The sequence below is a fragment of the Clupea harengus genome, chromosome 8 (genome assembly GCF_900700415.2).
Source record: "Clupea harengus chromosome 8, Ch_v2.0.2, whole genome shotgun sequence".
Lineage (NCBI taxonomy): Eukaryota > Metazoa > Chordata > Actinopteri > Clupeiformes > Clupeidae > Clupea > Clupea harengus.
Genome location: NC_045159.1, coordinates 10,332,169 through 10,359,855, shown reverse-complemented (window position 1 = coordinate 10,359,855; position 27,687 = coordinate 10,332,169). Strand labels below are relative to the sequence as shown.

Sequence of the window (27,687 nt, the reverse complement as noted above, 5' to 3'; positions counted from 1 at the left end):
TTTTTCAAGCGTCAGTGCAGCCTAGTGGTATATTCCCAAAATTACACTTTAATGGTGGTTTGTTTCCAATCTAAAACAATCAAGTGTTTTTTAGAATATACAAAGTTGAAGTAATTGTTTTAATGTTGATTTATTTTGTGAGGCATTTTTACATGTATAGTAGTTGTAAATAGTTTTTTAATTGGATGGTTACTACTGAAATAATGTAAGAATTTATTTTTCTTAAGAATGTTGTTTCTTCAAAATGCCAATTCACTGGGGTCATGTACCTTGTATAAATGTGACTTGGCATTAGTTAAATCTCATGATGATAGCAGAATATGGTGTGTTTAGAGAGTGTTGAGACATATTGTACATCTAAGTCATTTTCGAGCATCACACTTTGCCTGAATATTCACTTATATGTCACCATCATGATCTTCCCATCTGATTCCTCTAATCTCACTTTTCCAGATGTGTCAGAAAAAGAGCATCCTAAATGTTAAAGAAGTAAAGAATATTGTATTCGTCAAAGGCAGGGTAAACAAGCATGGAAACAGACAATGTGATCAAAACGGCTTGTGGAGAAATATGATGAATCATGCATGACAACAACAAGAAATTATCCATTATTCTATTTAACCACATTATACTCCTTTAATTCTTAACACACATTATTCTGATACCCTAACCAATCAATATAAATGGCTATGCAGAAACAAGGATGTGGTCCCCATCTAGTCTTCTATACAAATAATGACAGCAGTGTCTGTGCGACTAGCATGCATGCTTATTACTTTTGCTAGGAGACATTAATGAAACATTAGTACTGATTCACAGAATGTCAGACCACTTCATAGGTTAAAATGCTACCCTTAACTCAGCATAGATTGTGAACCATATAGGCTATGCTCATTGACTGATGTCACAGATAAGCCAAAGCAGCAAACGGAGAGCACAACACAGTTATTCAGGCTGAGGTACAATTAAGCTGTTTATCAATAGTGACGACTCCATTTGATGTCTACATTGTGTGTGTTTGTTTGTGTATTAGCAATGCATTCAGGGTATATAATCAATACTAATAATCAATGATTACTGTGGTATGGTCCAGGGCATAGACAATGCTAGACATTTCAGAAGTGTATGTCTGATATAAGTGCCTACACAATGTAGGTTAGTGACAATGGGTAAGTCTTGGGGAGCATTACATTTGACTTGTGCCCCACTGACACACAAGTTAAAACCAAAAGCCTGCCAGTCCACACCTATGGCTGTTAGTTTGTTGATTAATGCCCAATCAGTTATCACTATGTGGATAAAAACCTAGTTTCATTAGTTTTTGGGGGGAGGAATAACTAACTAAAAAACCTGAATCTAATTTGCACATGCACCGTTGGATTTTCTAACATATATGAATGAATCAGCCAATATACCATTTTAGTAAACTGTGATTTGATGCCAGTGATATTCATATTTTGATATTCATGATTTGATATTCATATGCACATTTTCATCATATCTATTTCAAAAATGTTTAACTGATTAAATATATACAATAGCTGAGTTTTCAGGCACCAGAATCAGAAATTAAGTAGCCAAGGCCTACTGTAAAGAGACTGACTAGCCTGGCTTCTTCCAGTTTCCAAAAATAATAGAATTTATGATACAGATATGATACATTTTTCATCAAGTAAGTCATATGAGTCAGTACAATAGAAATAAAGCCCTCTTGACTAATCATGTCATGTAGCCTAACCTACTTATCATTAATTCTGTAATGTTTGAGACAAAGCGCCCATCCACCTCATAGCCTATGATAATACACGACCCAATCGAGCCATAGGCTATCATAGAATGGTCTCAGCACGTTTAAGTAATTCCTTTCAACAGACCTCCATTGACAGACGTTCGAGTTGTGTAAAAAACAGTTTTGAAGAAATGATTGGAAAACCCGATATTCATAAATACATACATCGGGAACAAATACAAAAAAAATACACTATTGTGGCAATAGAGTGCAGCTGTTTCTGCCAAATGAGTCTAAAAAAATCAATGTCATCTCACCCCTGTAGGTATCCCTGGTCCACAGTAGTTCTGCACTTACCCCCATTTCTTTAACAGCCTACGCTGCTACACACATAGAATCCAATACTATAGCAAACCATTGCAAACAGTACAGTCTTCCAGCATCACTTCTAAAGCTGGATACAGGGAGAGTTTTCATATCAACCCGCCATTTAAAACTCTAGTGACGTTTCATCAAAGAAAACCAATCAAACTGTCCTTGTTATTAGGACAATGGAAAGCCCGTGTCGAATCAGATGAGCCCAAGACTTGGCGGTAACCAATAGAGGGGCAATCGTACTGAGAGTAATGTTACAGCTTTGAGAGCTGAGAGAGGAGACTGCGTATCGCCACTGCCTTCACATACAGCCATTGCATCACACAGAACCAGTACGAGCCAGTGGTAAGTATCTGAATGAAATTAGAAAGTGTTCTTAGCTAAGTAAAACAATAATATTTACAGAACAGTGTTGTAATGCAATCGATATTAAAAAATGTTCAAATGTCAATTGTCTTTAAATTGTTCATCACATGATAATATTAATGTCAGTATCATTAAGCTAACATTAACATTATTTCTAGACAAAAATAGGCTAGCTAACATTATATGAATACATTTCTAGGAAACAAATTGTGTATTTTTCATAAGGGGGTTAAATGGATTGTATACAATTATGTCATTGTTAGAAGTGACTTACCTTGAAACTACTCGACTGACAAATAATGTGTTTCGGACAACTGGCTGAATTGCGTACAAACAAGGTATATGGTAACATTAGCTATAGGCTAGGCTTTTCGCTAGATACAGTAACATTAGCCATTGCAGTGCATTGCGAGAGCCTGGAGATGCCTGTCATGCGAGGATAAGAAATCTTGAGAAATATACAGCAAACGATGAGAAAATATTAGTGTTCTTTTAGGAAATGCATGTTATGTGTATGTACATATACACTGTCAGAGTGTCAAATAACTCGATGATATTTCTTAGTAAAATTACCTCAGGATCTGCGCTTTACTGTAATGGCTGACTACTTGCATAGGAAACAAGGCTGAGCCCGTTACAAAGACTGGTTGACAAGCGCAGTTCGGTTCAACTTTTTCAAGCCGTGTTTTCTACCATAACCGATGTGTAAATGAACAAACTAGCACTGGAAAATATATGTTCTATCTTTCCTCGTTACAATCCATATCTCTCTGTATTTTTTCGCCAACAAATAAGGCCTAAATAATCCTCTTGAAAAGATGTGGGTATCGCGGTCGCTCTGCCCTCTATTGCATGCAGTGTAATGGCTGTGCATTGACACAAAGAGAAGGAGCCATATTCCCTGTGTTGGTAGACGAAGACAAGCGGCCATTCCAAGCTCATAGCAAACTAACTCAATACAGCCCGTACATAGACACAGTACAGGCTCAGTGTATTACTATACACCGGGGCTAGTGCATAGGATTTCCGAAGAAGAAATTTGTCAGGTAGACGGGCTTTCTTTACATATTTGTCGATTTAAAAAGCGATCAGGAAGGCGGGTGGAGACATTTGAGGTGGACTTTCTTTCATGAAGAAGGCTTTCTCACAAAATGGAAGAAGAAATATTGCTGTCGTTGTTGACCTCCTTTTCCTCAGAAAGCCTATGTTAACGTTATGCGCCATTAGTACAGTTGGTAGTCTATCCAACAGCCTCTATACCGTGAAGAATATTATAAGGACATGTTTTTACGTTTAAGTGTCTTACATTTTTAACAGAATGTTAGGATAATCACCTTTCGCCATTTTTGTGTCATTGTGGATTACAAAAGACGGAGTTAGCAAGCTGACCAAGTCATTTTTTGCACATTTCTGAGTTGAGGTTAGTTATAGAATATAGTTTTGTAGCCTAGTTTTAATCGCGAAAATCGTTTTTTGACAGCACGAACTAGTAAAGTTACGCCCTTGACGTGTCAGCTAGTGAAGTTAAGGTATTACGTGAAATTTGTTGGCCCTCTTTATTCTGTTGTAAGCTAGGCTTAGAAAAATATTGTAGCTATTGTAAAACTTATTTTGATGGTGCGATGTATGCTAGACATATGTTAGCAATGAAAACATGTAGCCTACACATCGTAGTGTCAAAACTGGTCTCGGACTTCTCCGTAATGACTAGTAAAGCGTCACTTGTTCGCTCAAGAATCAGATTGTGTAGTCTCATGCATTGGCACGATGGATACATTATTTGATATGTAGATTTCGCTAATGGTAGTTTTGTAAGCGTTATAGCCTTGATAGTGGAGTCAAGCCTAAGAGTTGCTGTTAATCGTACATTTTACACAGGGAATCTATGAATTACATATCCCAAAAGAGTTGTGTTAATCACAGGCCAAGATAGTCTAGGGTATGAAATAAGTATTAATTAATGGTGATAATAAAATATAATTATGAACTTAACTGAAGTAGTTGTGGCATCGTACTACACATTACAAGATACATTCTGCATATCAGTAGACGGAGTGAAATATAAAGAGCTTAATGGCGATGTTTTACAGATAACGGAAGAAGGATGGGTAAAGATCCAACAAAGCCCAGAGGCAAAATGTCCTCGTATGCCTACTTTGTCCAGACTTGCCGCGAGGAACATAAGAAGAAACACCCTGAGGCGTCGGTCAATTTCGCCGAGTTCTCCAAGAAGTGTTCTGAGCGATGGAAGGTAAACTTATATTGTCCATTAAATGGAGGGTACAATAAATTATTCAATTAATGACAAATTAGTGACATATTTTTTGTCTGCTGCTTTTTCAGACGATGTCAGCTAAAGAGAAGGGTAAGTTTGAAGATATGGCCAAACAAGACAAGGTCCGCTATGAAAGAGAGATGAAGAACTACATTCCACCCAAAGGAGAGAAAAAGAGGAGGTTTAAAGATCCCAATGCCCCCAAAAGGCCTCCGTAAGTGATCAATATAATCAGAATATATCTGTGTGTGTATACATATATATATGTGTGAGTGTATATCTATACAAAAAATATCAAAATTGTAATAAATGTGTTTTATAAAAAAAAAAATCCTTTTTTTTTTTTTTTTTGTGATAAATAATTAAATTAGGGAATTATTAATCATCTGTCATTTACTAAGAGTGGGTGTTTTGTGGTTTATCTGTTATCTTTTAGGTCTGCCTTTTTCATTTTCTGTGCGGAGTTTCGACCCAAGGTCAAAGGAGAAACTCCTGGCCTGTCAATTGGAGATGTTGCTAAGAGGATGGGAGAGATGTGGAATAAACAGACAGCTGAGGATAAGGTGCCATATGAGAAGAAGGCAGCCAAGCTGAAGGAGAAGTATGAGAAGGTATAGACAGGATAATGTCATCCATCTAATCCTTGTAAAATTATTTTAATACAGGGATTGTAAGATATCTGAAATTGATCTGTTTTGAATTCTCTCATTAAAGGATATTGCAGCATATCGGCAAGGTAAGGGAGGTAAAGTAGGAGGAGCGTCGGCAAAAGCTCCAGCCAAAGTTGTTGAAAAAAAGGAAGATAATGATGACGATGATGATGACGACGACGACGATGATGATGATGATGATGAGGAAGACGATGATGAGTAGAACAGTTAAATATATAGTTCATATAGAGTTCAGTCGTGTTTATAAAGCAGTTAACCCCCTGTACACATTTCACTTATGACAAGAAAGTAAACAAAACAAAACAAAAAAATAAGGCTGTGTATATGGTATGTTTTTAAGCTGTACAGTTTCTTTTTTCCTTATTGTATAGTTAACACTACAAAAAGTGTCATCTGTGTTTGTATTTTTCCTCTTTTTTATTTTTTTAGTGGTAGCTCCCAAGCCACTATTCTTCCGTGGTACAGTTAATGGGGATTGTATAATTGGCTTAGTCAGTGGAGTTCCTAATGGTGCACAGCACACAACCTAGTTTCATGTGGGGTATCAGTTTTTACCCTAATGTTTTTGTGTTTTCTTTTTTATAATTAAAAATTATGTATTATCATTAAAAATGCTGTATCATAAAGTTCTTTTACTGTACTTTGAATACCACTGTAATTGCAACAGTAAGAAAAATTGCAGCTGTGGTTGTTGACATTGACATGCTTTGACGTCAATAAACTTTTTTTTTAAGAAGGAAATACTGTGTAGATGATTCACCAGTGAGTAGTTGTCATTAGTATATTCTGATAACAGTCCACACCCTTTGCAGTGTTCAAGAGTCATATGTACTGAAAGAATATTAATATAAGAAGGAATAATTGCATTTGCCCAATGTGTCAAGAAGCTTAAAATGTACATCGTGATCCTGCCATTCAGTTCCAAGTGGTGGCATTGATTGTTTTGCTTCTCAAATACTATGAAGACACTAAAACATGAAAATGTTAAAGTTTATTATTATCTGTAATTTACTTTCAAGATTAGCAACGTCAGACCACGAGTAATCCCAGATGCCATTTAGGAGCACCATACTGTGGCTGTTAAAATGACAGTATGAATTTAGAATGATTCAGGCCTCTAAACCAGATCAAATTTGGTCTGTTAGGCTTACTTTTCAATAAACAGTTTCAGCTATGGTGAATATCTTTCGATTTAAAACCTAGGAGAACTGTACTATGGCCCCCTGAAACCCAGTGTTTAAAAGCAGGCTGCATCTAACATGAGCCACCTGCTGTTCACTTATTCTCACTACAGTAAAAAAGCTTAGCATGCCACCTATTGGTCAAGCGTAATGCCTTACCTTCACCATGTAACAATGTTTATTTCTCCACAAAACTTCAAATAAATGTCAAGTGTAAACTGACTTACATGTGTGTGATTCGTTCTTTTCAGATAACATTTTCTTTTCTTGCTTGGTTCTTTTTTCATAGTAGTTGTATTGGCCCTCTCCTGCTGTTAGGCCTATATTAGGAGTTTTACTAGGCCTGAAAAGTGTTGGCTTTTTTGAAGATGGTAATACCTGCATTAAGGCTGAGGATTGCAGTGACATCCGAACAGAAGAGGACATCTGAATGAATTACGTTTTTGACAAGTTTGTAACAATGTGTTTGTGGCCGCTCTGTTCGAAGTTGTGATCCTTAGTTCTGTCAATTAAGAGCCAACGTTATTTGGGCCCTTGAGGAACACCAGAGGGCATTAAGAGTAAATAACAAGTTGGTGACAGGTAGAGTAATACAGTTTTTATTTTTCCCAGAATGATTTTAGTTTGCCTTTAATACACAAGCCAGGGCCTAGGCTGCCCTTGGAATTGGTGAAGCTATCTGCACACATTTGGCTGTCTGACTTATTGTAAACGCGATTACATAGTTGGCAGAATTGGTTTAAATGTTATAGTCTAGCGAATGATAATGCCAAAATGATGGTAACAAAGATATTCATGAAGTGGCAACATTTAAGCTTCTCCAAGCACCTCCCAAGTCCCACCCTCCTCTTCCTCTCATGCCACGCCTCCTCCGCTTCCTTTCCGCGGCCATGGTAACACCACCACGCAAGGGACAACAGAAAAGTAAAGTTATATTGTCTCGCTGAGGTAAGATGAGAAATATTGCCGCAAACTGAAGCTATATGTTGTTTTGCGTTACATAGATTAATATATACCATTATATCTCGCGTTTGAGGTAAAGAGATCACGTCGCGTCAATCCTGTTGTGTTGTCTGTGGCCTAAATCGCAACGTTAGTGGGTATTTTGGCATGGGCCTGATGGGTATTGTTGTTTCTGGTAATGATCTTCACCGACAGAGGGCATAAGCTACTGGTCCATGTTGAACTACAAGTACGGATTTCTGAGCTGGCTAGGTTATTTTCATGGTTTGTTATTCAATGAATGAATTGCATGGTAATCACCGTTCGTACTCATACTCCACAATAGCGTTCCACTTGCTCTTGATGTAACGTTAGTTTGTCTGTTGATATTAACAACTATAAGCTTCTGCGCATGCCTGTTTGTTAAGTAGGAGTGTACGTTACCCTTAAATTCTGCATGCCGTTAATTTAATCACCAGTGTATCCATAGCAAATGTCAGGTTTTAGCGGGAATTCACAGACTTCATATGCCTCAAACACGATGACTTATTAAACACTCCAATTAAGCAGTTTCTAACTGTTAAAGATGTACTGTTGCCAGTCATGCTGTATCCCAATGTAAACATTTCCCCTCATAGTTAAGCCATGGCGGAGTTGGCAGAGATCTATGACAACGCTAAAAAAGGTCGAGAGTATGCTCTTCTCGGGAACTATGATTCATCCATGGTCTACTATCAAGGTGTGATGCAACAAATCGAGAAATACTGTCAGTCTCAGAGGGATCCATCACTCAAGGCCAAATGGCAGCAGGTGGGACAGCCCTATTTACAATATTTTTGAAGTTTTTCTTAGCATATCCATTGTGACCCATTTGTTTATTTTTTGTTAACCATTCCAATATGATTAGAAATGTGAATTAGGGCTGGGCTATATTGGCTAAAAAGAAATATCCCAGTTTATTTGTAGGCTGAAAACCAATACAAGATATATATCGGTAGGCCTATATATTTCCTACAAAGTGGGCTATATGTTCAGTTGTAAGTCAAAACCACATATAAACACACAGATATCACCCGCACTTCCATTAAAAGCAGACTGCGATCAAAATAAAATGTACTGATGCACAATTTGAAAATGAAAATTTATATAAACTAAGTAGCCTATATTAGATAAACATAGGCCTACGGTCAAGCCGGAAAGTCTGCACACCCTTTCACCTTCTGCACATTTTATTACGTTACAGACATATTCTTCAATATATTGAGTTCATTTTTTTGTCTCAAAATTCTACACAAAATAGCCCATAATGACAAAGTGAAAACAGGTTTTTAGACATTTGTGCTAATTTATTAAAAATCTAAATGTAAAATATCATATGTACACAAGTGTGCACACCCTTTCATATGACATCCAAAAGTGAGCTGAGGTGCATTTAGTTTCCACTGATACTGCTTGAGATGTTTCTACAACTTAATTGGAGTCCACTTGTGATAAATTCAATTGATTGGACATGATTAGGGATTTCCAACACCTGCCTATATAAGGTCCCACAGTTGACAGTGCATGTCAGAGCAAACTCCAAACCATGGGGTCAAAGGAATAATCTACAGACCTCATAAACAGGATTGTGTCATGGCATAGATCTGGAGAAGGGTATGGAAAAATCTCTGCAGCTTTACAGGTCCCAAAGAGCACAGTGGCCACCATCATTTGTAAATGGAGTTTGCAACCACCAAGAATATTCCTAGACCTGGCTGTCCGGCCAAACTGAGCAATCGGGGAAGATGGGCCTTGGCCAGAGAGGTGAGCAGGAACCCAAGGGTCACTCTGACAGAACTCCAACGTATCCTTGTGGAGATGGGAGAACCTTTCAGAAGATCAACCATCCAGGCACACTCCACCAATCAGGCCTTTATGGTAGAGTGGCCAGACAGTATCCCCATCGTAGTAAAAGGCACATCACAGCCCGCTTAGAGTTTGCCAAAAGGCACCTAGAGGACTCAAACTATGACAATCAAGATTCTCTGGTCTGATGAAACCAAAATTGAACTTTTTGGCCTGAATACCAAGCGTCACGTCTGGATGAAACCAGGCACCGCTCATCACCTGGCTAATACTATCCCTACAATGAAGCATGGCGGTGACAGCATCATGATGTGGTGAGGTTTTTCAGCAGCGGGAACGGGGCGACTAGTCCAGATAGAGGGAAAGATGAATGCAGCTAAGTACACCGACATCCATGAAGAAAACCTGCTCCACAGCGCTCTGGACCTCAGACTGTGGCGAAGGTTTGCCTTCCAACATGACAACGACCCGAAGCACACAGCCAAGAGAACAAAGGAGTGGCTTCGGAGAAAGTCTGTGCATGTCCTTGAGTGGCCCAGCCAGAGCCCAGACCTGAATCCAATTGAACAGCTGTGGAAAGAGCTGAAAATGGCTGTGTACCGACGCTCCCCATCCAACCTGACGGAGCTTGCAAGGATATGCCAAGGGGAATGGGCAAAAAAAGTCCAGAAACAAGTGTGCCAAGCTCGTAGCTTTTTTCCCAAGAAGCCTTGACGCTGAATTCGCTGCCAAAGGTGCAGCAACCAAGTATTAGGCTAAGGATGTGTACAGATATGTAACCCCTAAATAACTTATTTTTGTCAGTAAAATGAAATTGCATATTTTCTAAAAACCTGTTTTCACTTTGTCATTATTGGCTATTGTGTGTTGATGTAAGGCAAAAAATGAACTCGATCTACTTTAGTATAAGTCTATAACGTAATAAAACACAGAGAAGGTGAAAGTGGTGTGCAGACTTTCCGGCTTGACTGTATCTCTCAGAATGCTCCTTCAGCGTTTTTTAACAGTAACAGACTGATTAAAATACAGTACAATTACAGGTTTTAACCCCATAGACACCAACATTCTAGAATACTGCTGCTGATTTATGGGAATTTTGAGAAAACCGAGGGAATATTGAAATACTTTAATCTTTTTTGCTCTAAAATTGACAATTAGGCCTACAAGTTAATGTCAATTAAAATGTAAGTGTGACGATGTGATCGTCACTACAGATAAATATGCTCTCTGGCTGCCATGCCATTGAGCCGGGCTCTTTGGTGTGGCGGTCAGAGCGCATGTTTGGCACCCTGTAGACCCGGGTTCGAGTCCGGGTGGGGTGACCACGCTTTGCCTTTCGCTACAAATGGTGTCAGAAGTGGGATGCCCTGCTGTGAGGTCATCGGAAGCGCACCCGTGAACATTGTGTGACGGACCCCCAGGAATGTTCACCCTGTGTGAAGGACCCCATGGTTGGGTGAAGCACCGTGTGAAGAACCCCATGGTTGGGTGAAGCACTTGCGTGTGGGGTGCTCTGGATGGGAGAAGCATGATTGGTGTATGCGTGAGGATGTCTGTGTACGTGAAGCGCATGGGTGCGCTTCCCGAAGGTGAGGGCAGTGTGACGATGTGATCGTCCCTACGGTTGAATATGCTCTCTGGCTGCCATGCCATTGAGCCGGGCTCTTTGGTGTGGCGGTCAGAGCGCATGTTTGGCACCCTGTAGACCCGGGTTCGAGTCCGGGTGGGGTGACCATGCTCTCCCTTCGCTACAGTAAGAAACAGACCTTTTTAATGATATGACATTTATTGACTACTGTAGTTTTGCGTGAACGTGATTGAACTGCATGAATTGTGCATATAGGGTTTGATTTCACATTATTTTCTTTTTTAAATAATGGACCTTTTAGAGAATAATGTCTCAAAATAATTTTTAAATGCATACGTACCATGATCCGCAAATATTCAACAATTTGCAATTGTGTTTTTCCATCCCCAAACATAGAACTCCTTACTTCTTTGAATAAACGCATTATGATTTGTACAAACTAATGTACTTTTGTAAGTATTATATTATAATTTGTAAATCTACATCATATTTTGTATGTGCATTTCTCATAAAAGTGTTATTTCTAAATCTGTAATTCCGCGTGCAAAGTGTTGAATCTGCATTTGTGGATCATTCAACACACGCGTTCATCCCAGCTTCCATTGACGTAATTTTGAGATTCTTTGCGCGATCCACACACAAATAGATAGTGCTGCACTTATTTAACCCTCTAACTCAACTATCAGACTAGCAGCAAGCTGCAGTAGGCCTATAATTCCTTTACTGAAGACAAGCTAGTATGAGTTGAAATAGATATAGCTACTCAAGGCTTTTATAGGCATTGATATAAAGCATCAAGATTATTGATAGTAATGGCCCTCCAAATCTGATTTGTGATTAGTCTAGTATATGTCTCGCGGAAGACAAAACATTTTCATTCATGCCTGTGAGGGACCGGGGCGGCGGCCATCACACGTTTTGGGATGTGGGCGACTGGAGTCGGTGGTGAAGTCAGGAAAAAACATGGTGCAGGAGATGGTGGCTTCTAATAAAAAATATATTTTTTTTTTTTTACAGGGGGTAATCTCTTCTATTGACCCCAGACATGTCCTTAAAACAAACAAACAAAATAAATCCAAAAGACAAACGTACTCAAAGTACAAAAAAAAACTAGGAGAACTCTAAGCACAATACTAGGCACAAAACTAGGCCCACAGTATTCACTTTATCCACTGGACCTCATAGCAGGTCAGGGCTCCTCACACGCCTTTCTCATGCCTTCCTTCTCCAGGAATGAGGCACCCTTTTAAATAGGCCTGCCTCTCGGGCTTAATTGGTCCAATCAGCCAATTTGGACCCAACCATCGACGTGGGGGAGTCCAAGTCTCTCTGCCGCTCTTGCAAGGCCACATGAGGCAGGCTCCATTTTAGTGCCAAGCTGTGAGAAGGGGGAATTCACCTTCTCACAATGCCTACACTTCAGCTAGAACCAGTTGGCTTTTAGCAAACTATTTGACAAAAATGTACTAATCATGCTGTTCTGCAAGGAATAGAAAACTGTAGTTTTTCATGAAATCGGTTTGTCAATACAGGTTATTTATGCATTTGCAAGGGGCTGAGAAAGGAAATTCAAACCTGAAACAGAGAAATAGAATGCACTGGGAAAACTGTATTTATATTATGCCTTCAGAATGAGTTTATCCAAGTCGTGAGACTTTTGATTTCTTTCACATCATAATAATATTGCATAATATATATTGCACGTTAAGGGTCAGACCTGCTGACTGATACCTCCACATCCTATCTTGAGCTTCCTGTCAGCTTTTGAGTTTGTCCCCAATAAGCACATTTTATTGTCATACATGCAATACATGTAGTCATAGAACCGATCCTCAGAAAACGTCCTCAGATTTTCTGTCTCAGCTGAAATGAAAATGGATGCTGATAAACTGGATGCTTTGGGCTATATGATGATGGTAAAGCCGTGCAAATATGAATGCCACACGACTCGCTGTACCGTTTATCTCTCTGTTAACCAGTCACTGTGATCAATAGGTAACTTGTTACATCTAGGTACTGCCGTATAGTCCCCAAAACAAAACCTGGCTAATGTGAGATGAAATGAAATGCTAACTAGTTACCTCGAGCATCGTAGGTTCTAGATCAGGGGTTTTCAACAGGGGGTCCGTGGCCCCCTGGTGGTCCGTGACGGCATTGCAGGGGGTCCGCTACATGATCCTATGTTGATCAGTTTACCATTGAATTTTTTTATTTAAAAAAATTTGCTTTGATATTTCAACACATTTCCAGATTACTCTTGAATATCGTGAAAATATCGTCTTATAGGCAGAATATCTGTGCAGGGGGAGGGGGCGTGGCGGCGGCTAGCGATGTACCCTGATAATTTCACATATTTAAGTGTTATAGGCAGAATATCTGTGCAGGGGGAGGGGGCGTGGCAGCGGCGGTTACAAACACGCACGCGTGTGCAGGCACATCAGTGGGCCGCAAATTACTTTCTAGTCAGAATGGTGGTCCCTGGGACAAAACCAGTTGAAAACCCGTGTTCTAGATGAAGACTAGGCAGGAATTAAAACAGTTTGCCTTCTATGCAATAGACATATAGCAGGTTCATTTTAGGAGGACCATTAATGTTATAAGCATTTGTTTAACAACGTCTACTAGGTAAAGCTAGATCAATATTCTTAAATACTTAACATTCTTGCCTGTCACAGGCCTTGATTTCTCTTGCACTAACACTTGCAAATCTTCAGTGAAGGAATTATATTGCAGCTAGCTAACTGTTAGTCAGATACCTGACCCAGACAGCTAAATAAGTGCAACACAATTATCCAGTTGTTGACTTCTGTCAGGATCCATTTCAGATTTGTGTTAGGAAGTTGTTGACACTTGGTATAACATTGCCTTATTCTCAACAACCGAATGCAATTCTTGTTGCTTAGGCTACTACATACACTATGACCTGAATAAAACAAGACTAACTAAACAAGGGGGGGGGGGACCTTTCTGTGGATCTAGACCTATTTGTGTGTGGATCACAACAGAGTGAAAAGAATGTCTCAAAATTACGTCAGTGGAAGCCGGGATAAATACTTGTGTTGGATGATCCACAAATGCAGATTCGACACCTCACGCGCAGAATTACAGATTTACAAATGACAAAGCGCACTCGCAAAGCATGATATATTTACAAATTATAAAGTGTATATATATATATTTACAAATAGTTTGTACAAATCATAGTATGTTTATTCAAATGAGAACTTGACGAAGGAGTTCTGTGTCTGTGGATGGACAAACACATTTGTAAATCGTTGAATATTTGTGGATCATGGTACGTATGCATTTAAAAATTATTTTGAGACATTATTCTCTAAAAGGTCCATTATTTAAAAAAGAAAATAATGTGAAATCAAACCCTATATGCACAATTCAGACGTTACTCTCTCCATATATTTAAAGCATGTACATTATATGCACAATATGATTAACTGAAAAACAGAAAAATCTGTTCTTCGGAAAATAGGCTACATACTGTATATTTATTTGCTGAAGTGTTGAGCAAGCCCAAGTTATACAAAAAGATAAAATCTCTTGACAGTTCCACCAAATGATATACTATACCGTGAAAAAACTATGAAATCAGTACTCTGTGTGATTGTAATCTGCTATCAAACATGTATACTTTTGTTCACCTAACCACGACACATTTTGCAGTAGACAAAGCATCACAATCACCAGATTGCTTTAGTTTTGTCCGCAGATATTATGGTAACACTAAAACATATTACCTAATCATCACCATACAGTCATTGCCTACAATAAACACCACTGCAAGTGCCTTGGACGGAACCAGAGATTTATTTCACAGTCATAAAGATATCTTAGCAGGAACGATAATTGTCTTCTGTATTTCTGAGAAGTAGACAATGTTCATTTAGAAAGGTGCAGCTCCTGACTGAAATTGGCTGACAAACCATGTTGCTGGTTTCTTAGTTGACAACTTTTTGAGCTGTGTTTGACCATAAAGTTAACGTTATAACTCACTTTAGTGTCCGTGCCATCCGCCATGGAAAATACATTTTAATTTCCAATAGCAATTGAGTTCAGATCATTCCTTATTGACTGGACAACTGTGGGCGCTTCCAGTCAGATATTTTGGTGACATTATGAGAGACACTGCTACATTCTGAGATGTTTTCCGGCGAGAAATACACAGGAAAACTGTATCACAAATTGTAGAGCGAATTGTTCACATTCAAATATATTGTATAAAAAGTAATATAGATGCATATATTTAGTGTCTACTCACTTTATTGGCAAGGGTCTGAATAGTCTTTAGGTGTATAGGTCAATTTTTTGGAAACATTCTGGCCGTCGGTAACCGTTACAGTATAAACACTTTTGTCTCGTCCTATTTTACGTTTGAAAATATATTGGTAAACCTTATGAAGTAGATAGCCTATACTGCACAGCCCTAATTGGAATACATCCGTCTGTAAAATGTCTTTAGTGTCTGGTATGCAGTAAAGTAAATAATAAAAAAAACACCAATTACTTCCAAACTGCTTTCTGAATTTAGGTACGCCTGGAATTAGAGGAGGAGTACAGGTACGTGAAGAGTATCGTCAACACATTGGAAAGTTTTAAGGTGGACAAGCCAGTGGACTGTCCTAACTTCCTGCTAGAGGAAGCTCCCCAGGATCCAGCAGTATGGCCGCCCCCTACTCCGGCAGAACACAGGTAAGATGCCTCACTGTCATCTCTCTGCCCCCTACTCCGGCAGAACACAGCTAAGATGCCTCACTGTCATCTCATGGACAGAACCCCCCTCGAGCCTTTGCTGAAAGCTCATGTTAGTCAAATACAACAGAGTTGACAGTACTGACGACAGACAAAACACTGTGCTGGTATGTTTAGCAATGCTACCAGATGAGTGGCTGGTGAAATTTGAAAGCATTTCAAGTTTTGTCTTTGAGCACACACTTCACAGCTCAGTAACAGTGTAAAGGAATTTCATTGTCTCTGGATTATTTGTCCTTTTTTCCACAGAGCCCCAAGCCAGGTGAAGCGTCCCAATAGTGGAGCAAAGCCCCAGAGGAAGGACTCCCCAGCAATGCAGCATAAGGGACCAGTAGTCAGAGGGCAAGTGAACCCCAAAATGGACAAATCACCCCGCAATGGACGTGTCACAAAGGCCAAAGATGAAAAGGTAATGTAACCCAACATTGTTAAGGAACCCTAAGATAAGAAGATAAACCTGCCATCTCACAGGACAGACTTGGAGGACCTTGATAGGATAGTTGTCACCTTTGTGTATCACCTTTTGCTGTTGATTGTCTCAGGGCAAAAAGAGTGGCCCAGAAGGGGGAGGTGATGGAGAGCAGAAGAAGTTTGATGGCACAGGCTATGACAGTGACCTGGTGGATGCCCTCGAGAGAGACATTGTGTCCAGGAATCCCAACATCGGCTGGTAACTGATGCTGTTCACTTGCCATTTTTCCATGCCTTCCGACCATAAACAATTCATTTCATCATTTACCTCTGGGGTGTAAATGAGACGGCGGTAACAAGAAGGGTGCTAGCACTGATACTAGAGTCCTTTATAGGTTGCCCATTTTGCTACTGCCTTGAATTGCAGTACCACAATATGTGGGCAAGAATATCACTACAAGAGTTTTATGCAAACAAGGTCTCACGACATGAAGTTTTTTTAGGGGGAAAATTGTAATCACGACTAAAATCTCCAAGAGCCATATCAAATCTCAGCACCATACCTAATCCCAGCACTGCTTTATGGTCACACCCACAGCACCCAACGTCATCAGTCCTCACATCATATTGTACTACTACTACTGACACTACTGCTTCACTTCCTGCCACTGCCACTACTCATTATTACTATAATAAGGGGGAGGGTTGCAGCTCTTCACGCCAAAGGCTCTAATCGGCAGAACAATTCAGCAGCCAACATGAGCAGTAGAAAAGTTAAAAAGCAGTACGATTTATAAATGGGAACTGATTAAACTACACAATATCAATTGTACATCTTATTTTCATGTGATTTTCATTTTTTATTTTTATTTCTTTCTTTCTGGGAATGCTGTAAATTATTTACAGTTTGGACGAATCTGCTTTTGTCACTCCAAATAATGAAATGTAATTCAATTCAAAATGGGGGGAAAAAATTACCATTTCATTATATTTACCATTGTCTTATTGGACCATGCTATACAAACACGTTGTTTGGCTGAGAAGACATGATTTGGTCACGACATCTTCCATAATGTTCCATGTCTTCCATAATGTTCCATTCCTAGTGCATATGATTATTTTGAGTTAGAATGAATGGACATAACAAATGTCTATGCAGTGAGACTTGTGCCTTTTAGTTACCTAATGAAAATTGAGGCCCATTATCTTTATCGTAGTGGAATAATGAATTGCTGAGAGCACTACAGTGTCATAAATAATCATGATTTATCTGTCAATTTAGTCTGCTGCTTGTCTGCCTGTAATTGCATAAATTGTGAGTGGGTCTGATGAGTGGCCTGCTGGAGTGAGGGCCAGATGCCTATGAGGCGAGGTGCTGTGGATGACTCATGGCGACTGGGAGTCACACAAGCTGTCGTGTGATAACTCTCTCTCTCTGTCTCTCTGTTGGTGTGTCTCTTTCTTTCTCTCTCTCTCTCTCTCTCTCTCTCTCTCTCTCTCTCTCTCTCTCTCTCTCTGTCTTTCTCTCTCCATCTCAATCTCTCTCTCTCTCTTTCTCTCTCCCTCGCTCCCTCTACCTCTCTCTCTTCTGCAGGGATGACATAGCTGATCTGGAGGATGCCAAGAAGCTGCTGAGAGAGGCAGTGGTACTGCCCATGTGGATGCCAGACTTCTTCAAGGGCATTCGGCGGCCTTGGAAGGTTCATGCTTTTTAAGATGCATGTGTTTGTCTGTTATTTATTTGATTTTTTTTATGCAGACCCACTACATATTCACACATGTATGTGCAGAAGCATGTATGCAGATTAATCCACAGGCAGATGACATCATTGTGATATGAAGCAGTAGTATTCATTCACCAACACTACCATTTTAAACCACTTGGTAGCACCATTGTTTAGTCTAAATGCTGAAGTTCTCATGGTCTTGTATGATCTGACATTAATGCTACTGCTCTCCAGCTCTAATTTCTATTACGTTAACACTCTTTAAAATGTTACGTTAACACTCGTTAAAATGTTAGGTTAGCACTCTGCTCTTGCAAAACAGTCATTTTGTTACTTAGAAATTATTTTTATTATATAATGTGGTCAAGTCAACTCTGTATGATTTCCTAGTCCTCAGTCACTGCCATATGCCGCTGTGATCAGATTGTGAACAGCATGGCTTTTGTGTGTGTGTGTGTGTGTGTGTGTGTGTGTGTGTGTGTGTGTGTGTGTGTGTGTGTGTGTGTGTGTGTGTGTGTGTGTGTGTGTGTGTGTGTGTGTGTGTGTGTGTGTGTGTGTGTGTGTGTGTGTGTGTGTGTGTGCTGCAGGGAGTGTTGATGGTGGGCCCTCCTGGCACAGGGAAGACTATGCTGGCCAAAGCTGTTGCCACGGAGTGTGGCACCACGTTCTTCAACATCTCCCCCTCCACCCTCACTTCCAAGTATCGGGGAGAGTCAGAGAAACTGGTGCGACTGCTTTTTGACATGGTGAGTCTGTGGGAGCATCTTTAAGAATGGTGAAAATCATACTTGTGTGTACATTCTTGTTTGTTTTGATAAGTTGTACAATAAAATAAAAATAAAAGAATAATAAAAAATATAAATGATAAAAGTTAACTTTTTTACTAGGCAAGGTTCTACGCCCCCAGTACAATCTTCATCGATGAGATTGACTCGATTTGTGGGCGACGGGGTACATCAGATGAGCATGAGGCAAGTCGCCGAGTGAAGTCTGAAGTACTGGTACAGATGGATGGTAAGCGAGAAATAAGAAGTAAAACGCACTAAACTGAAAAACTGCCCAATTGACCTCACAGTTCCTGCAAACTTATTTCACAATTTAATTTCTTCCCTTTAGGTTATACCCAACTCTACCTTTATCTTTCTTTTCACTTCCTGGCCCATATATACAAATGTTTACTGCATTTGAAAAACACAATTGTTCCACAACTACATTTGACTCCTCACCATACCATGCTCATCATCATGTCTTTACTCCCGCTTAACCACCCCAATACAAAGACATGACCTAAACCAGGGGTACTCAATTAGAAACCCAAAAGGTCCACTCGCCAAATTTCCATTCAGTCCAGGGTCCGGAACAGTGACCGTCAAAATCCAAAAACATAACATAAACGTTCGAACTATGCACGAAAGGTGATGTGGTCTGGCCTTATTTGTGTGAAAGTTGACACTTTTTTGTGGTTTAAACTTGGGCATAAAAGATGTCAAGGCCAGGCGGAGGCACTGATGTAAGTGTTCATTAGTGAGTGTGCTCCTGTATTTGTTTTTCACCTTATTCATGGTTGAAAAGGCAGACTCACAACAGTAAGTTGAGGTATGCACGCTCTTGTTGTGTGGCTGATCTAACTATTATACTGCATGTTGCTTGGTATGATTGCAGATGGTTTATTTTTCTGCCCCTTACCTCAGAGTTCTGCGGGTATTTTTGTTCGAAGTGTGCATGCTTTGTTTCATAGTGACGTTTTGCGTTACCACTTTTGACAAGGGCAACTGTCTCGTTGCCGATTAAACACATCGGTTTTGTGCTCCCCACAGGCAGCACAAATGCATACTTGTCAGTCCACTGTCTTAAATTGCCGATTTTTGGAATCAACTTTTCGTTTTTTGTCGGGTTTAAAGCACGCCATGATTTTCGTTTGCTGAGAAAGTTACCGTTCACAAATCTATCTGCCCGTGTTGTTGCCATTGACACACACAACCTGCGTGACCCACAGAGCTCGTGGCCAACATTGAGTGAGTGAGTTGTCATAGTGATGTTGTTATTACAGCTCCTGATTGGACCCCTGGATTGGACACGGAAGATAGAAACCACACCAAGAAAGGGCAAAAATATATGCGCACGAATGAAAACTCGCTTGGATCATGTTTAAATTAGAATGGCTTCGGTCCAAATTTGATTGCCTCTCGGTCCGGATCCGGACCGCGGTCCGCCTATTGAGTACCCCTGACCTAAACTGTCCTATCTAGATTTTGAGTTTGAACTTTAGAAGGTGATGGTCCAAAAGCGTCTAATAACCTAAAAAATAAAATAAAATAATTAAATAAGTTGTCACTTCACTCTCACACAGGGGTTGGTGGAGCATCGGAGAATGATGATCCCTCTAAGATGGTGATGGTGCTGGCTGCCACCAATTTCCCCTGGGACATCGATGAGGCACTGAGACGCCGGTTGGAGAAGAGGATCTACATCCAGCTGCCCACGGGTCAGTGCTCATTCACAAATCTTAGAGGAGTCGCATGTATGATATATAATATTACTGATTTTCAAAGCATTATCCTGTCAAGAGTTGTAGTTTGCTCATTGAGAATCAAGCAATTGAATGTAACTTGAAGTAACGGCAACAGGCCTTTGTTTGGAGATGAAGACCCAGTGATTATGAGATGAGCCTGGTGTAAGGGCATCCATGTCACAAATATAGCCTTTTTGTGTACGACCAAGCATCAAGAGAGGCTGTTCCTTCTCTGAGTTTTCACATCATGTTGCTATGGTGTCGTGCGGTCAGGTTCTCTTGCCAATGCTGACAAGGTTGTGCTAGTACCCATGAACAGAAGTGAGACAGTAACCATAGGCAACGATCCATCGCAGTAAGAGGGGTAACGGGCACCAGAAGCTTAGCTTGCCAAAATAACCACTGAAGAAAAACATGTTACAGACTACTTCCATATTGTTTTTCAGTTTACAAGGCAACAGTTTTCTCTTGTTTAACCATTTCATGTGATAACTCTCTGTGATGAGGTTCCAGCAAACACTTGGTTGCTTTCGATGTAATGGTTAGGAATTCCAACACTTTCAAGAATAATTACATTAGATATTTTAATAATCAGATTAGATTCCAAATACTCTGGATGATTTTTTTGAGGAATTTAAGTGGTTTGTAATTTTGTAAAATGGGTGACCTCCCTCTTTAAATGTATACGGTTGTGGGGATTTCAATTGGGTTAAGTTGAATTAAAAGCATCAAGAGCCCTTTCAGTTTGCTTTCAAAGAGTTCAATTTATACAATTTAAGGGAAGTGGGGATGACTTTACAAAATAAATCCTAATTTTAAATTCTTAATTATGAAACAAGCCTGAGGGTAAGAACCCACCGAAGAACAGTACCACCAAAAATGTTCCTCTGCTGGAATCTTCCACCTGGTACATTTATACTGTCACTTATACCAATACCAACCATGGCCATAATGTGGCATGAAGGTCAGACACCCCAAGCATGGCCACAGCACATGCCGCTCACACATAAGAATAATGTATTCAATCATGACACATCCCCCTCACCACCACCTCGTGTAGTGGCTCGTGACTGCATGCTAGATGACACATTGTGGAGGCTGTGTGGGCGCCTGTGACTATGGTCTGGTCTGTTGCTCTAATCTGTTCCCCAGCGAAGGGCCGTGCCGAACTGCTGCGGATCAGCCTGAGGGAGGTGGAGGTGGCGCCCGACGTCAATCTGGCCCTGATCGCCGAGAAGATCCAGGGCTACTCCGGAGCTGACATCACCAACGTCTGCAGGTCAGCCAGTCACCCACAGGGCTGCATGAAGTCCCACAGTAATTTTTTGAGTGTTTGTTAAATAGCAGAAAGAGCGGATACACATCTATGAAATGGAAGAAATTGTCTTATGCTTCAAAGGCATTTCTGTGAAGGCCTGATTACCAGTGCAATGAGATATTATATCATTTCTAATTGCAGATTGTTCACCTTTTTTAGAAAAAATTGTAATGTTGTGTAAGTGTAAAACACTATAAATTGATTAATTAAAGATTTTATTTAGTTGATATTTCAAGATATGAAGATTGAATAGACTGTCCCCCCTGTAATTGTTGTGGTTGTACTTTTGGTTGTACTTCCTCCTCTTTTTGAAGCAGAACAGGATGTGTATGTACTGCCTGTCCTTCAGTCCTGTTATATTTCCAGTGAAACGCCTGAGTTTGTGATTGTTTTTCTGCACAGTGATTTTGTCAAATGGCTTCCTGGCATTTGCCATTCCTGATTCCACAAACATGCCTTTGATTATTACGTAACTCTGTGTGTGTGTGTGTGAGTGTGTGTGTGTGTATATGTGTTGGGTGGGTTCACTGGACTCTGTAGTGCTTTACTGAGAAAGCAATCAATGCAACAGTGTGTTTGTAAAAGCTTTGTAGAGGAGAAAACAATAAAACAGCTGTCCTTTTCTAACCCAATAGCCAAAGACAATACAAACACTGCTCAAAGGCCAACTTTTGGATGTCATTGGTATAAAGCAGTAGAGTTGTAAACAGCATCTCTCCTGTCTAATATCAGTCATAATACGTCATATAACAGGAACTGCTCTGTGTGTCCTCAGGGATGCGGCCATGATGGCTATGCGCCGCAGGATCCAGGGCCTGAGCCCAGAGGAGATCCGAGCGCTCTCCAAGGAAGAGCTCCAGATGCCCGTCACCATGGAGGACTTTGAGCTCACGCTGAAGAAGATCTCCAAGTCCGTCTCCTCCGCCGACCTGGAGAAGTATGAGTCCTGGATGGCAGAGTTCGGATCTGTGTAGCCGGAGAGGAGGAAGAGGAGGAAGAGAAGGAGAGGGGGAAGAGTGGTGTAAGGAACACCACTGGATGACCTAATCATTCCTGAGTCCTGTCGTCTTGTGTTGCCAGGGCGAATACTTGAAACTGTTTAGTGTTCAGCAATACTGTAGTTTGGTGTTTTAGGAGTGCACCTGGGAAATGGCTCCAATGTTTTAGGTCTTGTTTTGTTTTGTTTTTTAATGTCTGAAGTGGTACAAACCCATTTTTGTGAGCCCCCTTTACTTATAAAGCACTAGTGCTGGTGTTGCACTGACTGAAAATAGTGTGAAGGGCTGTGAGAGAATGTTGAAGAGAATGTGCGTGTGCAGTCTACTTTGTGTCATGTTACCAATTTGCAGCATGTCATCCTCATGTAAAGGACCTGCTTTGGTAATGTTGAGTGTGTGTGTGTGTGTGTGTGTGTGTGTGTGTGTGTGTGTGTGTGCGCGTGTGTGTGTGTTGAATGTAATGAATGTACAGGGGAAAAGTGCTGATTCGAAAGTGTTCAGGTACGCAACAGTTTTACTAAATTTGTCATTAAAATGTTGATAATCCAGGGACTTTTGTCATTTTTCTGGGGACAAACTACTGTTTGCCTGGACCACTTTTAAGCGAGGTTGTCTTAAAGTGTCCAGTTCCTATGGCTTTGTAATGCTAGACATGTAGCTAGACATGTCATGGTTCAATCATCTTTGTTTGTCTAAGTCCTTGGTTGGTTTTTCAGTTCCTTTCTGAAACTTGCCAAGCTGTGTAAATGAGGGGGGTGACCAGATGCTTACACACGTGTGAAGGGATGTGGATGGTTTCAGTTCTCCTGGGTTTCCTCTATGGGTATCCAGACCCAACATGTAATGCATTACCCAAGTCTCTGTATGTGCTATCAGATATATGTCTATGTCTGGGTACCCTCTAATGTGTGACCGGATTTGACCTCAAAATTACAGCAGACATTTTTCGTCCCTGTATGACTGGACGTGATGAATCCAGAACAATGAATCTATTCAACAGCTATTTTGAGGTTTTGAAAATCTCTTTTCATGTTACAATAATAAGTCCTTTGAATAAATGTTGCCTGAAGTAGGACTTAAAATAGTGGATTAGAGCACACACAAATGTTCTAATAGTTTCCATGAGTGAAAAGGGCATATTTGTCTATGAAGAATGCCTCTTTTTTTCCATAAGAAAATGGCTCCGTCTGGGAGGCAACTAGAATACTACGAAGACAAATCCCCCTTTGCCTTAAGATGTGGCCTATTGCTTGAGTTGAAATTGAAAGGAATTGGACTGTACAGTCATTTTACCCCATTAACAACTCATGTAAGGGAATGTTTGTTATTGTTATTTGTTATTTTTGTTTATTTTTCAGGTTATTTTTGTCTTGCCGTTTTCATATTTCCCTGCCTAATTCTACAGTATTCTAAAGGGCAACATCATGTATGTGAGAGACTAATACATATACTAATACTAATACAAAAATGAAATTGCACTGAGCACACTGCGGTCTGTGGGGCCTGTTCATGACTGCCAACAGGCCGGCGTGACTCAGCCTGCAGAGCTGCTGAGAGCAGCAGATGCACGATGCTGGCCTGGCCTGGCCTGGCACTGACCGCCAGGGCTGGTGAGGGGTGTGAGTGTGGGCACACGGGCCTCGCCGTGACTGTGCCAACGCTCGCCCCATGCCAATGCTTCTAAATCTGAAGGACAGCCGCCTGTCCGTGTCACACTGGTACTGTCATCGCTGCGTGAGTGTACACACACACACACACACACACACCTCCATGGGCTGCCATTTGTCTCGTTTTGTCATGCTGTCTGTCTTACTCAGCCATGCTGACATTCAGAGAGAAATAAGTGAGCAAGTTATGGACAAAAGTATGGAGGTGTATGTGCTTTTGTTAGTGATGGTGGGTAGAGTGTCACAGAAAATAGGTGGACCACGAATACAAATGGGAATTCTAAAACTGACACTGAACAGTCTGACAGAAAATGATGGAGTAGGCAAAGAATGAACACAAATCTGTCGGATAGGAAAAGTGAATGCTAGGAAAAAAACATTGGTTTATTACGATACAAAATTATAATACGATTTAATACTATTACAAATGTAGCTTTCCATCTCTTTTTTATCAAAATGCCTCATGTGATTGTACTGCAAATGTCCGCTGATTGAAATGGTTGTACCTATGTATGAAGACGCAAAAACCTGAGACAGAATGTGAATTCCTGCCAGAGATGATGGGTGACTGTGCTGTGTGCCCTCATCAGTATCAGCAGCAGTTCTACACATTAACTCTGTCCTGGGTTCTATAAAAAAAATTGTGAACAGAAGTGTGTCTGAACTGATGTGTGTGAGAGTGTGTGAAAGAAAGAGATTGGAGAAAGAGAAAGGTAGAAAAGTGAAGTAATGACTGCCTTTTCCCCTACTCCAATGGTGTGGTCGGTCTAGCAGGAATGGTGTAGGGAGAGGGGTTGCTTGCTGGGGCATCTAATGCTTCTATTTTTAGACATCTATGAAGGACCAAAAGTTTCAAGATGCATCATGGGAAAATACTCTCACCCCCTACCCAGAACAGTAAGGAAGAGGGTTTGCCCCCTGAGTGACCCTGTCCAGCTTTTTTTGAAGCAGAAGTGGTGAGAGCTGCCTATATCGAAGGCAGCAGGTGACAACCATTCATGCGCTCTTTGAAACGGAGGGAAAAGATCTCTGTTAAAGACCCATTATGCTACCTCTGTCAAGTCATATTTCTGTGAGCAGGGCCATTTACGATTGCCTCTGTTCAGGCACAGAGCCACTAACCAGAAGTATTCTAACACTGATGAAATTAAGATGGACACCAGCAGACACATGCATTATTTCACTACTAGCCTTGAGTTTGCTGAATATGATCGTTTGTATAATTCCAGATGAACAGATTACATTACAGCTCATTAGATGGCAACAATGATGTCATTCTGACGGTATGACTTCGAGTTCCCCAGTATTCTCAGTATTCGTTTCTTTCACTGTATATCTGTACATTTTTTCAAACTCTGAAAAGGTTTAGCAATTACGTCAGAACACTTGAAAGAAAGACTTCAGATGCACAGAATGTGCAGTAATCCCAGGTAACATTACATCTTTGCTGCATATTCAGAATATTGTCATTATTCTAATGTCATTTTTTACAATAAAAAAAACACAACTGCTCCTTTAAAATCTGCTAAATCTGTCAGGTTTACAACAATAAGGGTAAAAGGTCTCTGAAGGTCTATTTGCGCTGCCTGGATATGGGGGGGGGGGGGGGGGGGGTAGAGGGTTGGTTACCGAAGCATGTGTGTTGATTTTTATCTCAGGGCACAGCTTTCTGCTGCTAACGCTCAGCTCTAGGTGGGGCCCCTAACGGATGTGGACCACAGCTCTTCTGGGCCCTGCTCTGTCTCCCCTGGGTCAGCGCCATTGATGCAATCTGACATTCTGTTCCACAATGGCTGGGTATTGCCCTTAAAGAACCTTCACACATGAAAGGACTTCTGGGTGCTGATGTATACTCGCACATGCATGCCAGCACTCTCCCTCCAGACAGAATGGCACTTCCTGAAATTCATATTCTGCATTCTGAAACACAGGAAGAGCATAGCAAGACTTCAAATCAATGTTAGCGAAAACAATTATGTTAATGTGGAACTGATGTCAATTGCCTCATTGACTAAATACCTCAAATGATAAATAGTTTCAGGAAGTAATGACTGTGAAATAAGGGCAATAATGTAACACTGGGATATAACCCATGTCTAAATACAACATATGTTTCTCTCCTCATATGCATATTTGTTCAGTAAATGTGAGGCATTGATAGTGTTAAGTTGTGGCTACAGAATCCACTCTTTTTCTTTCACAACTCCAAATTACTGATCATGGAACAGAGGATAACATAATATTACAAATGACAGTCCATGGCCATATTAACGACTACACATGCTATGCTACCGGAGCAGGAGATATTACTGTCACTGAAGTCATTCGCTAAATTTGTTTTGTACACCCATCACACCCAAGGCTGATTGCCGTGTCTCTGAAGTGAACGTTGGCATCAGTCGTTGCATAACCGTGGTTTAAAACCGCAAAAACTAAAATGCCTAATTAGTGTTACTGACTGCGCTCATCAGTGCCTATAAACAATGATGTGTTCGATTGAGAAACCTGCCTGTGGTTGTAATTGCAACTGTAACTCCTGTGTATATCTGTATGTTTGAATATTTGTGTATTTGTGTAAGTCTGTCCTGTGTTGAATGGGTATTACTGTTTTCCATTCCAGACAACTGTGACTGTTGATCAAGTTTGTTATATTCCAGACAGTAACACTATCAAACTAAAATATTTCATCTGCAATAGAAACACGAAAGCAGAAATTCATTTTTCCATGAAGAAAATCAAATCTGTTATCACTCTATGAGCAACCTCACTGGCAAACTTTCAGCAGGCCATTAACAAACTCCTGTGAATTCTCTTGCTCAGCCCTCTATCTCTCCTCTGTCCACACACTGACTGGCTCACTGGCGTCTGTCTTCCTGTTAGCCCCTCCACTCCCCTGTTCTCTCGCATGCTGTGGCTGGAGTGCAGCCAGGGTACTGATCGCATGGCCTCCCCACTTAGTATGGAGACGAGGTGCAGACAGCCAGGCCCTGTGCTATGACAATGGCAGAACACAGATACAGGATATCCCTAAGGGGGTGGGGAGGCGGTTGTTATCCGTGTTGATTAACAAACAGCCACCGAAGGCTTCAGGGCTTCCCAGCACTGGTGACATAACAGAGCTCTCCCCACACACAAACACACAAACACACACACACACACACACACACACACACACACACACACATACATACAAACCCTCTACCACTAGTTGTTTAAGTTGTGGATATGCTTGTCTCCATTGAAACTATCCCCTGTTTGCTATATACCCTTTCCCAAAGTCATTAATGTGCTGTAGCTCTGCTGGATTGGACTGCATAG

At 40.6% G+C, this 27,687-nt stretch overlaps 2 protein-coding genes across 3 annotated transcripts; both read left to right on the top strand.

Moving 5' to 3' along the window:
• The first annotated feature begins 2,299 nt into the window (after positions 1-2,299).
• Positions 2,300-6,157, top strand: hmgb1a (high mobility group box 1a). Of its 2 annotated transcripts, none has more exons than XM_012828444.3 (5): positions 2,300-2,449; positions 4,561-4,721; positions 4,814-4,959; positions 5,182-5,356; positions 5,460-6,157. In XM_012828444.3, exons 2-5 carry the CDS (start codon positions 4,575-4,577, stop codon positions 5,616-5,618), a joined length of 627 nt encoding a protein of 208 aa, XP_012683898.1. In that variant the 5' UTR covers positions 2,300-2,449; positions 4,561-4,574; the 3' UTR covers positions 5,619-6,157. The 2 variants fall into 2 exon arrangements, with proteins under 2 accessions (XP_012683898.1, XP_031427650.1); XM_031571790.2 differs by lacking the exon at positions 2,300-2,449 and adding an exon at positions 3,372-3,516.
• A 1,279-nt stretch (positions 6,158-7,436) lies between these two features.
• On the top strand, positions 7,437-23,248 carry katnal1 (katanin p60 subunit A-like 1). The gene is made up of 11 exons (XM_031571789.2): positions 7,437-7,545; positions 8,178-8,349; positions 15,516-15,676; positions 15,986-16,145; positions 16,279-16,406; positions 17,742-17,847; positions 18,462-18,620; positions 18,762-18,888; positions 20,225-20,359; positions 21,539-21,665; positions 22,480-23,248. The coding sequence occupies exons 2-11, from the start codon at positions 8,185-8,187 to the stop codon at positions 22,676-22,678; spliced, it is 1,467 nt and encodes a 488-aa protein (XP_031427649.1). The 5' UTR covers positions 7,437-7,545; positions 8,178-8,184; the 3' UTR covers positions 22,679-23,248.
• Positions 23,249-27,687: the final 4,439 nt, after the last annotated feature.

Excerpts from the sequence above, each read along its gene's own strand:
- katnal1 (XM_031571789.2), top strand. The coding sequence starts at position 8,185 with ATGGCGGAGTTGGCAGAGATCTATGACAACGCTAAAAAAGGTCGAGAG. Across the intron at positions 16,407-17,741 it reads AGGAATCCCAACATCGGCTG|GGATGACATAGCTGATCTGG; the intron begins GTAACTGATGCT and ends TCTCTTCTGCAG. Across the intron at positions 21,666-22,479 it reads GACATCACCAACGTCTGCAG|GGATGCGGCCATGATGGCTA; the intron begins GTCAGCCAGTCA and ends GTGTGTCCTCAG.
- hmgb1a (XM_012828444.3), top strand. The coding sequence starts at position 4,575 with ATGGGTAAAGATCCAACAAAGCCCAGAGGCAAAATGTCCTCGTATGCC. Across the intron at positions 4,722-4,813 it reads AGTGTTCTGAGCGATGGAAG|ACGATGTCAGCTAAAGAGAA; the intron begins GTAAACTTATAT and ends CTGCTTTTTCAG. Across the intron at positions 4,960-5,181 it reads AATGCCCCCAAAAGGCCTCC|GTCTGCCTTTTTCATTTTCT; the intron begins GTAAGTGATCAA and ends GTTATCTTTTAG.